Here is a 13,697-nt window from a genome sequence, read left to right as displayed (position 1 = left end):
GATTGTAGGGTTCGATCTTTCGATCTGAAGCCGGATCAGTGTGTCATTCTCTGCCACAACGATAGTTACCACTACCTGACAGAAGATCGGGATCCCCATCCCCATTAGAATTCGATGAGCGTGCCTTCCTACTTGGGGGAGAGGCAGTGCTGATGCGCACCGTCTCATCAGCGGAGTTGTTGGGGTCGACGAGGACCTCCTTGACGTTCTCCATAGGCTCAAAGGATCCGACCGCCCGCTTTGCGTCGGGCGCTCCTTCAGCGATGTCCTTCTCGATGGCTGCAAGCTCCTCGGAAGCTAGGGTTACCGAAGCGAGCTCGTAGCTCTCGACCTCGCACTCATAGGCCCTCTAGAAGGAAGTGCCGATGGTGATGACCCCACATAGGTCTGGCATCCTGAGCTTGAGGTAGGTGTAGTTGGGGACGGCCATGAACTTCACGTAATATGGTTGCCCCAAAATGGCATGGTAGACCGGAGGGAACCCGACTACCTCGAAGGTGAGGGTCTCTATCCTATAGTTGGACGGATTCCTAAAGGTGACGGGTAGGTCAATCTGCCCGATCGGTATGGCATGCTTTCCCGGCATGATGCCTTGGAAAGGTGCCCTGGTCAGCCAGATGCGCGATCGGTCGATGCCCATGGCATCAATAGCCTCAACATACATGATGTTGAGGCCGCTGCCCCCATCCATTAGTACCTTGGTGAGCCTCTTCGTGCCGATGATAGGGTTGACCATGAGTGGGTACCTGCCTAGGTGTGTGACGCTATCCGGGTGGTCGGATTGGTCGAAGGTTATGGGAGACCCTAACCATTTGAGGAAAATGGGCGTGGCGGACTCGGCTTTGTAGACCTCTTGGCATGCGAGCTTCTGTTAGCGCTTGCAGTTGTATGCCTTTGGCCCATCGAAGATCATGAGGCAGCCATCCGGTGACGGAAAGCCACCGTCCTTCTCTCCGGTGTCGTCGGCTTCCGCCTCGGGCTTCTTCTTTAGTTCCCACTTCTTGGAGCCATCGGTGAAGAAGCGTTTCATGAGGGGAGCAGTCCTTGTACATGTGCTTGATGGGGAAGGCATAGTTTGGGCATGGCCCCTTGAGCAGCTTGTTAAAGTGATCGGGGGTGCCCTCGATCGTCGCTCGACTAATTTTTCACTTAGCAGCGGCCACGAGCGAGCCTCCATGCCCTTTCTGGCTCTTCTTCTTATTGGAGTGGTCAGAGGGGCCTTTGTCGGCGTCCTTGTCCTACTTTGCCTTGTCTCTGGAGCGATCGAAAATTGCTCCAACCACCTCCTCGCCGGAAGCGTGGCTGATCGCGATGTTGAGGAGTTCCTTGGTAGTCCATGGGCTCTTACGTCCCAACTTGTGGACCAGGGACTCATAGGTGGTCCCTGATAGGAAGGCTCCGATGACGTCAGCATCGGCGACATTGGGAAGCTCGTTGCACTGCTGGGAGAAGCGTCGGATGTACTCGTGGAGAGTCTCACCCGATTTCTGCTAGCAGTTCTTCAAGTCCTAGGGGTTTCCAGGGCACGCGTAGGTGCCCTGGAAGTTTCCCTATGAAGATTTGTTTCAGGTCTGCCCAACTCTAAATGCAATTGGGCGGAAGGTGCTCCAGCCATGTTCATGCCGAGTTGGCCAGGAACAGGGGGAGATTGCAGATGACGAAGTCATCACTAACCGCACTGCCGGCCCGGCAGGCGAGCCAGTAATCCTCGAGCCATAGGTCGGGGTTTGTTTACCCGGAGTATTTTGAGACGTTAGTTGGCGGACGGTATCAGGGCGGGAGTGCCACCTTGAGGATATGCCAACAGAAAGCATGGGGCCCCATCGGCTGAGGGCTATGATTTTGGTCCTCCTCGCGGTCATATCATCTGCCCCGTCGAGGGTGGTAACCATGGCTAGCCCCCTCCCCCGCATCGTTGCGGGTACGCCGGTGGACGTCGAGGGTGTCGTGCGTGTCACGGTTGTGGCCGAGGCGCTCCTGCACCAAAACCATGATGCGTGGCCTACCGCCGTGCGGCGCTTGGTGGACTAATGCGTCCCTATCGGGTCGCATGGAGGGCGAGTGCTGGCTGGCATCGAACTCCCATCGCTGAGATAGCGAGCTCTCAGCCTGCTGCGCAGCCGCACACTCGAGCAGCATTCGAACCTTGTGGTGGGCCCGTCGATCCTCGGGCGTCGCGGGCTCCGAAAGCCCCCTGAGCAAGGCAGCAACAACAGCGATGTTCTAGCTTGCCTGGGCGAAGTGCGGGAGCGCTTGATCATCCTCGACGATCCTTCGGTTCATGTCACGGGACATGGCACGTGCATGTCCTCCGTCTCCATGGCGCTCGATCTCGCGATCGAGCTCCACACATTCCTGCTCGAGCTGGAGTCACGCTTCCTCAAGCTCCAAGTGTCGGGCTTTCAGCTGCTCCACCCGCAGGCGAGGTGGGGCTCCTAAATCCGCCTCGACCTCGTTGTCGAGGTTGTTGGTAGGCGTAGCCTCCTCCTTGCGGATGCTCTCGACATGTCGCTCAGGGGTACCTGTCATGAAGCATTCACAAGAGGGGTGATGGCTCCCTCTGCTGGAGTCAGAGCCAGAGAGCAACTCTAGCTCCTCTGCGAGGAGGTCATGGAAAGATTCCGCGACGTGTTTGATCACCCCCACGAACTTGTTGCTCGTGGGGGATGGAACCATGAGTTGCGCCACAAGGTGGCCAACGGTCTCTGCGGCGTTGCGGAGACCGAACAGGAGCACTGTCGGGGCGCTCCGGATGAGATATTCTAGGGAGAGCGGCTCTCCCCTGGTAAGCTGTGTCATGACGTTGGCGAATGAGACGGTGAGGTGGCGCAAGTCGTCTCGGGATGGTTGGGGTCCCAGGAAGGCGCTGAGCTGACGCTCCAACCTTCCGTAGTCGAAGTCGAGGAGCTGGTCGCTTCCGGGGGCGCGGGCCTCCGGTGCGTGCAGCTGCAGCTCCTCAAGCGCCTCGGCGATTGCGGTGAGGCTGGTGGAGTGGAAGGGTTGAACGACGACGGGCGCCCGCGCCAGGTCTCCCTCCGCCGTGATGATGAAGTCCAGGTCCCCGAAGCGCACATGTGCGCCTGTGACCCAGCTGATGCCGTGACTAGTCATTCGAGGCCTAGTGTTGATGTCGAAACGCTTAAAAGGCCCCTACCTGCCACGCCAACTGCCGGTGCTTACTCGACATACCGACAGTTGGGACCACTGCTTTGGTCCGGTAGTAGGTCCGATCCCCAAGGATCGGGCGAGGCGGAAATCTCTCCCTAGGAGCCGGACGAGACTGAATCCGACCCTCGGGGGTCGAACGAGGCGGGCCCTCCCCATGGGACCGGACGATGCGGAAACCTCGTCCTCGCCGTCGGACGAGGCGGAAACCTCGTCCTCGGCGTCGGACGAGACGTGGCCCGGCCCTCGGGGGTCGGACAAGGCGGAAACTTCGTCCTCGGAGTCGGACGAGGCCGTAGTTGCGTCTTTAATCATCGGATGAGGCGACGTGACGCTCTTTAATCGTTTAGCTCGGATATCCGGATATAGATATCCGACAATATGTATGAAAAAAATCAAAATGTCTTATAATTTAGAATGGAGGAATATTATTCTCAAGTGATTTTTTCATGAATAATTCATTTCCCAAACTGTAGAGGGAAATGCAGATGGGTCGCGCTCCAACTCAGATTACGGGCACTGGGGCCGGCAACCTCAGCAGTCAGCACGCGCAGGTATGATGAGAATTTTCGATCCTCAAGGGAAGAGAGAAGGTTTTCCACAAGCAAAGCACCGAGCAGCTTTTCACGCTTCCCAGTGCCCACTCCACTCTCCCATCCTCACGCTCCACCGGCGAGCAAACCGAGCCCAGCAATGCCGGCGGCAGATCCCCCCGTCACCGACGCGGCGCCCGACGAAGGCGCGCCTCCCCGACCATCTCCTCCGCCGCCGCCACCCCGGCCCCTCTCCCTCGCCTCGGCGCTCCCCTTCTGGTTCTACCTCGCCGCCGCCGTCTCCCTCCTCGCGCTCCTCCTCCCCCACATCCTGCCTCCCTCCTCTCCCGCGCCTCTCCCGCCTCTCCTCCGCGGACACCTCGCCGCAGGCCGCGTCCTCAAGCTCGATCCCTCCCCCGGCCTCTTCGCCGTGACCTCCCGCCCCGCCGACAGCAGCGGCGGCGGCGGCGGCGGCGGGGGCTCCCCCGCGCACCGCGTCCGCGTCCGCGTCCTCGTCCTCCCGGGCCTCGCCGCGGGGTCCTTGTCCTTCCGCCGCGTCGTCTCGTCGCTCTCCTCCCGCGGCGTCCACGCCACGGCGCTCGACCTCCCCGGCCAGGGCCTCTCCCCGGCGCCCCCCGCCGCGCCCGCGCCCGCGCCCTCCCGGACCAGCGCGCTCCGGGAGATCATGGACCGCGGCATCTTCCACGCCTTCGAGCACCTCGTGCAGACCGGCGAGGTCCCGTACCAGGAGGAGGCGCCGCCAGCCGCCGCCCCGAGGTCTCCGCACGCGCCCGACGAGGCGGCCGCGGCCGTCGCGCGCGCCGCGGAGGCGCTCGGCCTCGGCGTGGCACCCGTCCACCTCGTGCTCCACGACACCGCGCTCGCGGCCGGGGCCGCGTTCGCGTCGGCGCACCCGGGGGCCGTGCGGAGCGTGACGCTGGTCGACGCCGCCGCGTCCCTGCCGGCGTTTCCGGCCGCGGTCTTCGACGTGCCCGTGCTGGGGAGGCTGGTGCTGCGGGTGCCGGCGCTGTTCCGCGGCCTGCTGCGGCTGTGCTGCGCCCGGGGGGTTGGCGCCGAGGAGGCAGAGGCGTACCGGGCAGCGATGCGGGGGGAGGGGAAGGCTGAGGGGGTGGTTGAGGCATGGAAGGCGATGAACCACAGCTTTCGGCTTCGGGAGTGGAGGGGTTCTTCGGAGGAGGTGAGGAGGCTGCCGATGCTGGTGCTGTGGTCGGGTTCTTGGTCAGACATGTGGATCGATGAGGGGAAGAAAGTGGCGGCTGCATTGCCTGACGCCAAATTTGTCTACCATTCCGGAGGCCGATGGCCTCAGGTCAGTGTGGTGATTTAAATTTACTTGATAATTTCGTCTTATTCCTTATGGAGAGAGTGAGCTTAGTTGGAATTGAGCTTGAACAAAATGCTATACTGCAAATAAATTTCCTAAATTTTGGAGATGGTCAACATTGGGCACGCCACAACTTTTCCAGCTTGTTATGAATTTGTCAGTGAAATTTCTTTAAGTCATTTCTTTTACATGTGATAATTAGCAAAAGATGCCAATCTAGGTGCCATTGTGATTTGTGAACCTCGTTACTAGATTCCGGGGTCAACTTAGCCAATTCATTCCCTTCACTGAATTGACTGTCCATGTTCTTATTGTATCTCCATTTTTCCTTCGCAAGTCTCTCCTTAGTCCTTGGGCACGACTGCATTTTCAAGCAGGCATTGCTAATTTAGTATTTGCATCCCCCAGTATAATAACTAAGTACCAAGCTGAGATGACGATATTGTTATTTTTGTTGTTTTGCGCAGGTCGATGCCTTTGAGGAAATTTCAGGGCTGATAACCGAGTTTGTAACCTCATCTGAAGAAGCAGCAGGTGGTCAAATTGAATAGCCCGTTATGACACCCTATATGAGTTTACGACCTTGGTGAAGGATCAAGATCCTAGTTTCGGAAATGCCTTATATACGTGCATGCATATGGCTCGATCAAACAAGATTGCTCCACCTTTGACAAGTTGTTGGCTCCTTGCTCCTGCTGCCAGCATGAAACACTTACCAAAGTGCAGTTATCAAGTTCACAAGGATACTCTACTCCTTTGAGGATCGCTGTGCAAATGCAACCTAGAGCAGTTTTAGATCTTTTAGTTGGTGCAGTGACAAGTGCAACTTGAGATTTTTGTTCCAGGAGAGTTTCTGCTTGCAGCGCCTGTACTGAGTTATGACTTACACTACTGTTTTTTTTTAACTTTGTTGCTAAGTGGGGTAAGTTCCGTCTTGCTTGAATTGTAAAACGGCATGTTACTGACTGATGCTAGCGTTTGTGTTTTTACCAAACATGTCCATACATGCTAGTATAGTAGCATGTATTCAGTTTAGCATTGTTTTGAGTTAGCTGTGTTCTGAGTAATCACTTGTTTGGGTGTATTCATGCGACTAATGTTTCACATGAAATTTCTGTGTTCCAGTGACGACCTAGGTGAGCTACAATTTTGAATAGGAAAAAGTCTACTCCACCCCCCCTTCCCCAACTATGGGGTGGTCTACATAGCCCCCTGAATTATGAAACGGTCTGATTTACCCCCTGAACTTTCCAAAACTGTCTATTTTACCTTCAGGTGGTTTTCATCGACGGGTTTGCTACAGTAACAGAGGTTTGCTACAGTAACTGCGGGTTTGCTACGGCGCCAGGGTTTTGTCTTTTTCTTGTTTCCACTGAATCTTTGAAAAATCATAGTAAATCACAGAAAAATCATAAAATGGAAAATCTAATTTTGTTGGACTCCACATGAGTAGATCTACACAGTGAACATATAATATGGTACACTTTAGCACAAAACTTTTACTGTAGATTTATATTAATTAGAAAATCTAATTTTGTCTGTAATTAATTAGAATTTATCTATAACTAAGTTATACATGGTCCAATGAGTACGAAATTTTTACTATAGTTTAAGCATATAATAATTAACCTACCATAAAAATTTCACCACAATTGGACCATAAAAGCTGCAGCTATGAATTATTCTAATTAATTACAGACAAAATTGAATTTTCCAATTAATCTAAAGCTACAGCAAAAACTTTGTATTAAAGCATACTATATTATATGTTCACTGTGTAGATCTACTCATGTGGAGTCCAACAAAATTAGATTTTCTATTTTATAATTTTTCTGTGATTTACTATGATTTTTTAAAGATTCAGCGGAAATAAAGGAAAAGACAAAACCCTGTCACTGTAGCAAACCCGCCGTTACCGTAGCAAACCCCTGTTTCTGTAGCAAAACCGCCTGGGGAGCAAAATAGACGATTTTGGAAAGTTCAGGAGGTAAATCAGACCGTTTCATAGTTGGGGGTGGAGTAGACTTTTTCCATTTTGAATATGTTCCTGTTCAGCCCTTCAACTTTGGAGAGCTCATTTATCCCAGAACAGGCGCGGAGGCCAAGAGCTTATTTGCTAAACTGATTTCCTACCAAATGAACAAATTTATTATCACACTGAATTACATCATGACTTCTGTTGTGCTTGTGGCGATTGCCCTTCTTGATGTGTATTCCTAGGAAACAGTAGCTCATGTATTTGCTTCTCTGCAGCGAACTCGGAAGTAGCCTGCATGCAGTTCAAAAGATTCAGTACATGATAATGCAATGCAAGTGCCTTCTTTCAGTCAATAGTATATATTTTTTGATGTTGTTATTCTCAGAATCCCCATAAGTCCACCTATATAAGCATCAATGTCTCATCATCGAAGCTGGTGTAAATGGATCAGTATTTTGATTGAAAAGAGAGAGAAGAAGCATCACAGACCTTTGTAGGGAAAGCAAATCTCAGTGTCTGCACTTGAGTTCCTGAACACACTCTCAAGTCAAATCCAAGGCAGTCCACTCCGATCACCGCCGCTTCCTGCAAAAACATAACCGGGCAGTGTCTCAGCACCAAACCTTTGAGAGATGGTGAATTTTCTCTTCCATGATGTCCAGTGTTGAAATCCTGGAACGGTTCTCGCTCGCAATCAATCTGAAGGAACTGTACCTCTACTTGAATGGCCTTGCAGCTCCAGCAGAGAGATTTCAGAGCCTGTGTGATCTTGTCTCCACCAGCTCTCAGGCGCGATATTATGTTTGGTGCAGAATGTGCGATGATGTCCGGCTTAGCCTTTTGGTATTCTTCAATCTTTACCTTGGGCTACATGTTGACACTTTAAATTATTGTCAGCAAATACATAATACCAGCAGTACAGTTTGATAACAATCCACATTGTGAAGCTAGAATTGCAGAGAAGCCATTGAAAATTCAGACATGTCAAAATGAAACATGAAAGAAGCATGCCTCAGTTCCATATGCAGTGATCAACTCAATGCTGAGGACCTCGACCTTGAAAAAGGTGGCACCACTCTCCTTTTTATCTTCCTTTGGCGCATCACCTGTCATGAATTCAGAAACCTGTAAGAATCGTAGGTTCTCATGAAATGCAGACATCTGCTGAATACAAGAAGGTTGATTTTTTTATCACAGCAGCTATACTTGATATATGCTTGGCAACCATGGTGCTCTCCACAGCAAAGGCAGGTCTCAGCTGGCCCTCGACAACAAGGCTTGCAGGTGGCCGGTCCAACCAGTCTATGTTATTCTTGGTTGCAGTCTGGGAATGGATTTACTTAAGAGTACAGTAGCTGACAAAACATGCTAATGTAAAAACCTTACATGTCCTAAACTTCAATCGTGTACCTCTACGATCATCCTTGCAAAGTACAATGGATGGCAGGAATTCACGGTCTCAAGGTTGGACCAGCTTGGTAGGTCGTCATCGTCGTCGTCGTCCTCACCGTCGTCTTCGTCGTCCTCATCAACCGAAAACACACCCTCCTGCATGTTTTACATACATCTAGGTAAATCAACACCCTCTCTGGGGTGTAGACAACTGAAATCAGCGGCTTGAGGTTCATCCTAACCACGTCGTTGAAGTCGTCGTCAAAGTCGCTTTCCTCATCGTCGTCGGAGCCGTCATCGTCCTCATCACCGTCGTCGTCTCCTTGCGCAAAATCTGTGGCGGAGGCCGATGCGAGATCCAGGTCGGCGAAGACCTGTGTGTTATCCAATCCGATGATAACGTGCTGCACACATGAATCAACAACACGAGCGAGACCATCGGTGTCACCCACTGACAAATTCATAAGGTGGATGGAACAGGGGAGGAACAGAGGCGTCACCGCGATCTTGTCCTCCCCCATTACGCTCTCCAGCAGCGCATCCTCGTTGTCGACCTCGAAGTAGATATCTGAGAAGATTGTCACACATCAGCTTCATCAGGAAGCTTTTAGCTGCATTGCATTTGCATCAACCAGGGAGATACCTCCGTTCTCGTCGGTGAGGTAGGGAAACTCCGGCAGGATGATCCGCTCGTGCACGCTGTCGCCGACGAGCGTGGAGATCATCACCGTCGCCTTGTTGTTCACCTGCAGTTCATGATTCTCTTAGCATTTCTTTGTGAAGTATGATGAGTGGCAACTGGCAAGCAGAGCCGGAGAGTGGGCTTTCAGGTTGGTCAAAGAGTGGTTGACCTCGACGATTGTTCGGGCGGACTCGGCGTCGGTCAGGTGGGCCGGCTCGCCGTCGTCCAGCTGCACCGCCTCGGCGATCTCCTCGAACGGGTGGTACCTCCCCCTCGCCGGCTGCTCGTCCATGTGGTCCGGCGCCGACGCGACAGCCCTGCATCGTTGGTCAGTGGCCACCAATCAGCCATCCAGCAGCTGGCGGCTCAGTCACTACTCCAAGACATATGTACGTACGTACCGGCAATGGCGGCCGCGGCTGGCGCCGGAGCCCCGGAGTGCTCGCTCATTGTTCCACCAGGCGTGGCAGCGACAGCGAGAGCGGCAGGGAAGGCGACCGTGACACCGGAGGGAGAGGAGGCCCGAGCTGCTGCCGGTGGCTCTTGTTGCGACAACGAAGCTGTGAAGCGAAGCGGCAGTGGGAGCGCGGCGGGAGGAGGGGAAGGTGGAGCACGAGGGGTCCGGCGCTGCAGCGGTGGCAGCCGCCGGCAGCATGGTATACCATGGAAGGGAGCCTCGGCGGAGATAGTTTTAGATAGTTTGTGTGGCGCCGGCGCCTCTCGCTCCCTATCCAAACCAGAGCTGACGTGAATTATGTGGGGGATGACATCTACATCACGTCTCGAGATAAGTTCCTTTACCTCTCTTGTCTTTCCATCATCAGAGATCCTAAAAGCATTTACGCGCCAAGGACATCCTTGGACTTATTTGTTTTGAAATTAGCAAACTCAAAACCTCTGTTCATATCATAATGCTTAACTCCTTTCCTCAATGCTACAATGTTAGGAAATAACTCTCCCTTCGTAATCTTGGGGGTTTTCTGTATCATGAATGACATTGATCTTCCAAGGATCTACATCTCTAGCCTATGCTTCAAGGGGAACACCTTCGCCCGCGACAACATCATCAACACTTTTTTTGACAAGTCGTTGTCATCAACACTTTCATCAACATAAGAAGAAAGTTGTGCATTATCATGCGATTATGTATTATTAGGAGACTGAGTCGTACTAGTATGTGTGTCCCCTCATCATCAACACCAACCTACTATTCATCATTGTTGAACATATCAGCATCCTTATCAGGCTCAAGTTTAGGCTCTAAAGCATTTCACCTCGTTGCACAAACTTGTCATCATCAAATCAAAGGAAAACTAACCTATCCCCACATCCTACTTAATTACAAAAGCCCTTTGTGTAAGCTTTCTAACGCAGAGAGTCTGTTGTATAGAAACCTTTGGCTTTTATCTCTAGCAAGAACAAAGGAACCCTAGCAGCAAAAAGGATCCCCCATATCACATCAATGTCGTCATCACTAACAAAAGTACGTGGATCCAAAGCCAGTCTACTCGTGTCGGTGCTCAGATTGAAGATAAATACCTACCCTCACTGTCCTCTATCTCCGCCGGGAGAAAGGATCTAGATGGCTATATGGGGAAAAGCCTATAAAAATTTGTTTACAAACTCACAAACACCAAGTTGGTTATTACAATAACAAGCCCTAAAAACCACTACTTGCACTAGCTATATTTCATCCAAGCAAGCCCCTACACAATTCTAGTAGCAACTTAATTCACACAAACAAACAAGGGCTAGCAACTAAAACTAGCTAACTACTTTAGGGAGCTAAACAACTAGGCAATCAACTACGCACAGTAAATAAACATGAAAGTAATGCACAAGTGAGTAGTAGCAAACCACCAAGGGCAAGAGACAATAGATTTATCCTAGTGGTTCGGTTGCTTGCCGGCAACCTCCATCCATGTTGTGGCAAGTCTCAAAATAACGATTTGCGCGCTAACTAGCCACTCAAGCTAGACTCTAACAGCTTGGGTGCCGCAAGAATCAATCAAAAAGGAGCACTCCAACTAGCTTAGCCACGGGCATACTATTAGAGTACTTATTTGCAACTCCGTGAGGTGGGATCAAACCTCTTACATACCAACAATTAGAGGCGGAGAACAATTATCAACAGTCCCCAGAACGACCACCGTTGCTCGAAGATGTCTAGGTGGCAGCAACCATCAAGAGTAATAATAAAAATGCAGCTCAAACGATGCACTAGTGCCACTAGATGCAAATTAACGAAGCAAATGCATTAGATCTCTCCCAATCTCACTTAGGATCAATCATAGGCAAAGAGATGAGTGGGAGATGTTCTTAGAGGCTCACACAAGTGTTTGAATGCTTAGAATGCCAAGATAGCTTACCAAGAGCTGGCCAACACATCCATATAGAAGCCCTCCAGAACTAGTCGTTGAAAACCCTCCTAGTGGGTTGTATATGTAGGCACAGAAAATGACTGGTGCCGTTGGACAAGCACCACCAGAACAAGCGATACACGAAAGGACATCTCAAATTTAATCTGGGATTTTAATCCCTTAACGCTTTCTCCAGTGCTTCATATATAACTGCACCACACCGGATTAATCTGGTGTCAAACTAGCCGTTGTAAAGCACAACGGTTAGTGAAGTGCATGCTCTAATGCGTCAAACAACGGACTACACTAGACTAATCTGGTGTCATCCATAGAGGTGCAGAAAACCTATTTCCCACCATCGAAAAGTTCAATGCTTAGCACCCGGGACTACCGGCGTGTCCTTTGAAAAACTCCTCTCGTTGAACAATGTGCCCTATTGTTCCGGTGCATACTTCTGGCAACGACCGGATAAATTCAGTGGCAAACTGTAGCCTCAGGTAAGTGTACCATGCACCCTCTGTAGCACCCTCGGTGTTATACTCTAAACAAACCATGAAACTATGTCATGAGCTTCATGTTTATGTGATAAAGCATGTGATAAAGTATGTAGATCAATTTCTTGTAATCTAAAATGATTAATAAAAATGTTAAATGAAAGTCGATTCAATAGCTCAGGTATATCAAGTAGGGTTGGAAACCAATTTTTATTGAGCAAAAATATTATAGAACATGTATGTGACCCTAAATAAAGTTTGAAGTATAAACTTTGTAGAGGAGAATGCAACTCTTGTCTTAGAAAAATAATATTGCTAGCTAGTATTTCTAATAGCTTAGAAATGGAACTTGAAATCAAATTCAGCCCAAGACTTAGCAAATTCTTAAGTCTGAAAACAGTGTGACAATGCAATGTTGTTGAATTAATTCTGGAAAATCTAGCTAAAGGTCAATGCTGTGTTTTTGCTCCTTATGGTAGATTGATTTACCCTCTTTAGCATGGTCGAGGTAGTTTAGCTTCAACTGTGTCAGGTTAGTTTTTAGGCGTGCTTTAAAATTCATGCACGTCATATGCCTGGCCTGTGCGCACGGTCACCTCGCGCGGCCGCTCGGCGTCGCGCGGCTGGCCGCGTCCCACGCACCACGGTGCCAAGCCCGGTCGGCCTGTCTGGTCGTGGGTTAGCCGTGGCCGGCCCCAGCGGGCCGCTGTCATCGCCCTGCAGCTGCTGGCCATTGCGCTGCTACCCCACCTTGCTGTCGCGCTGCTGCCACCACTGCCGCCCCTCCGCCTCACACTGTGGTGCTGTTGCTGACCCTCTCGCCTGCACCTGCATAGGCTTGTCCTGGCTGCCACCGCCGTCGCGTCGCCATCGCGTCCGCGCCCCTATAACTCTACCCCGTTGCCTAGCCCTGTCCGTTGGCATTGCCACGATTGCGTGCGCGTACATGGAACACTCGCTGCCCGGCCCGTGGCCGTGCTCGTAGCCACGGTGTTCCCACGTGCACCCAAGCCACCACGACAATCATACCCCCAACAACCATCGTCTTTAACTACATCGCGCCGAGCGCAGGCTGACCTTCCTCCCCTCCTTATCGTTTTTACCCGACGTGACGCCATTCATTAAACCCATCAGGGAAGGGTCACCATCGCCCGATTCATCGCGCCCTAGCTCTGCCATTAACCCCCTTAGCCATTCGACCCCATCCCGCCTTGAATCGAGCTCGGCCAAGCTCCAATTTGGTGCTTTTCCCACCGTCGTGCCGATAAGGCCGCGTCCGATCGTGGACGAGGGTTGTCCTCCTACCGTCCGCCCCGATCCAATTCACCTGCACCACTAGCTTCACCTCACCTTCGTCTCCACCTTGCGCACGTCAGCGGAATCACTACCGCCTCCCCGTCACCGCTGACGCGACCATGCCACCGGGTGCATCGCTGCACGGCTTGGCCGCACGTGGCCACCCCTTCTCCGCTATCCTCCACTCTAACTGTCACATCATCCTAGCCCATGGTAACCTCCTAATGCTCACGCGCTAGCCAGTTAGGTCCATAGCAGCCCTAGCCCACCGGGATGGGTGCGTCGCCGCCGTGGACGGTCGCGCGTTGCTGCAGCTCGCTCCAGCGTGTCTCGCCGCCCCGTGTTGCTGCTCGGCGTAGGTGGTTGGACCTTAGTTGAAGGTCAGCCCGACTGACGGGTCAGCGCGAGCCCCAGGTGGCCGGCACAGCCGCGTTGTGCCACCGCCACTACGC

General features: G+C 52.0%; 3 protein-coding genes across 3 annotated transcripts; 1 reads left to right on the top strand and 2 right to left on the bottom strand.

The window, feature by feature from the left end:
* Nucleotides 1-349: 349 nt before the first annotated feature.
* On the bottom strand, nucleotides 350-736 carry LOC136489110 (uncharacterized). Its single transcript, XM_066485833.1, has one exon. It carries the CDS (start codon nucleotides 734-736, stop codon nucleotides 350-352), a length of 387 nt encoding a protein of 128 aa, XP_066341930.1.
* Nucleotides 737-3,764: 3,028 nt separating this feature from the next.
* On the top strand, nucleotides 3,765-6,193 carry LOC136485163 (protein AUXIN RESPONSE 4-like). The gene is made up of 2 exons (XM_066482101.1): nucleotides 3,765-5,028; nucleotides 5,511-6,193. The coding sequence occupies exons 1-2, from the start codon at nucleotides 3,859-3,861 to the stop codon at nucleotides 5,592-5,594; spliced, it is 1,254 nt and encodes a 417-aa protein (XP_066338198.1). The 5' UTR covers nucleotides 3,765-3,858; the 3' UTR covers nucleotides 5,595-6,193.
* Nucleotides 6,194-6,865: 672 nt separating this feature from the next.
* On the bottom strand, nucleotides 6,866-9,836 carry LOC136485162 (uncharacterized protein At3g49140-like). Its single transcript, XM_066482100.1, has 11 exons — nucleotides 9,497-9,836; nucleotides 9,265-9,412; nucleotides 9,057-9,159; nucleotides 8,914-8,981; nucleotides 8,656-8,817; nucleotides 8,432-8,569; nucleotides 8,228-8,345; nucleotides 8,033-8,127; nucleotides 7,736-7,888; nucleotides 7,511-7,606; nucleotides 6,866-7,312 (listed from the first exon to the last, which is right to left on the bottom strand). Exons 1-11 carry the CDS (start codon nucleotides 9,748-9,750, stop codon nucleotides 7,211-7,213), a joined length of 1,437 nt encoding a protein of 478 aa, XP_066338197.1. The 5' UTR covers nucleotides 9,751-9,836; the 3' UTR covers nucleotides 6,866-7,210.
* Nucleotides 9,837-13,697: the final 3,861 nt, after the last annotated feature.

Source organism: Miscanthus floridulus, chromosome 10, assembly GCF_019320115.1.
Source record: "Miscanthus floridulus cultivar M001 chromosome 10, ASM1932011v1, whole genome shotgun sequence".
Taxonomy (NCBI): domain Eukaryota; kingdom Viridiplantae; phylum Streptophyta; class Magnoliopsida; order Poales; family Poaceae; genus Miscanthus; species Miscanthus floridulus.
The sequence above is the reverse complement of the archived record's forward strand: the minus strand, read 5'-3'. Positions and strand labels throughout refer to the sequence as shown.

Bases quoted from the DNA above. Each gene is read 5' to 3' on its own strand.
- LOC136489110 (XM_066485833.1), bottom strand. From the start codon at position 736: ATGGTCAACCCTATCATCGGCACGAAGAGGCTCACCAAGGTACTAATG.
- LOC136485163 (XM_066482101.1), top strand. From the start codon at position 3,859: ATGCCGGCGGCAGATCCCCCCGTCACCGACGCGGCGCCCGACGAAGGC. The intron at 5,029-5,510 runs GTCAGTGTGGTG...TGTTTTGCGCAG, and splicing joins CCGGAGGCCGATGGCCTCAG to GTCGATGCCTTTGAGGAAAT.
- LOC136485162 (XM_066482100.1), bottom strand. From the start codon at position 9,750: ATGCTGCCGGCGGCTGCCACCGCTGCAGCGCCGGACCCCTCGTGCTCC. The intron at 9,413-9,496 runs GTACGTACGTAC...CCAACGATGCAG, and splicing joins AGCCGCGGCCGCCATTGCCG to GGCTGTCGCGTCGGCGCCGG. The intron at 8,570-8,655 runs GTTAGGATGAAC...TAAAACATGCAG, and splicing joins ACGACGACTTCAACGACGTG to GAGGGTGTGTTTTCGGTTGA.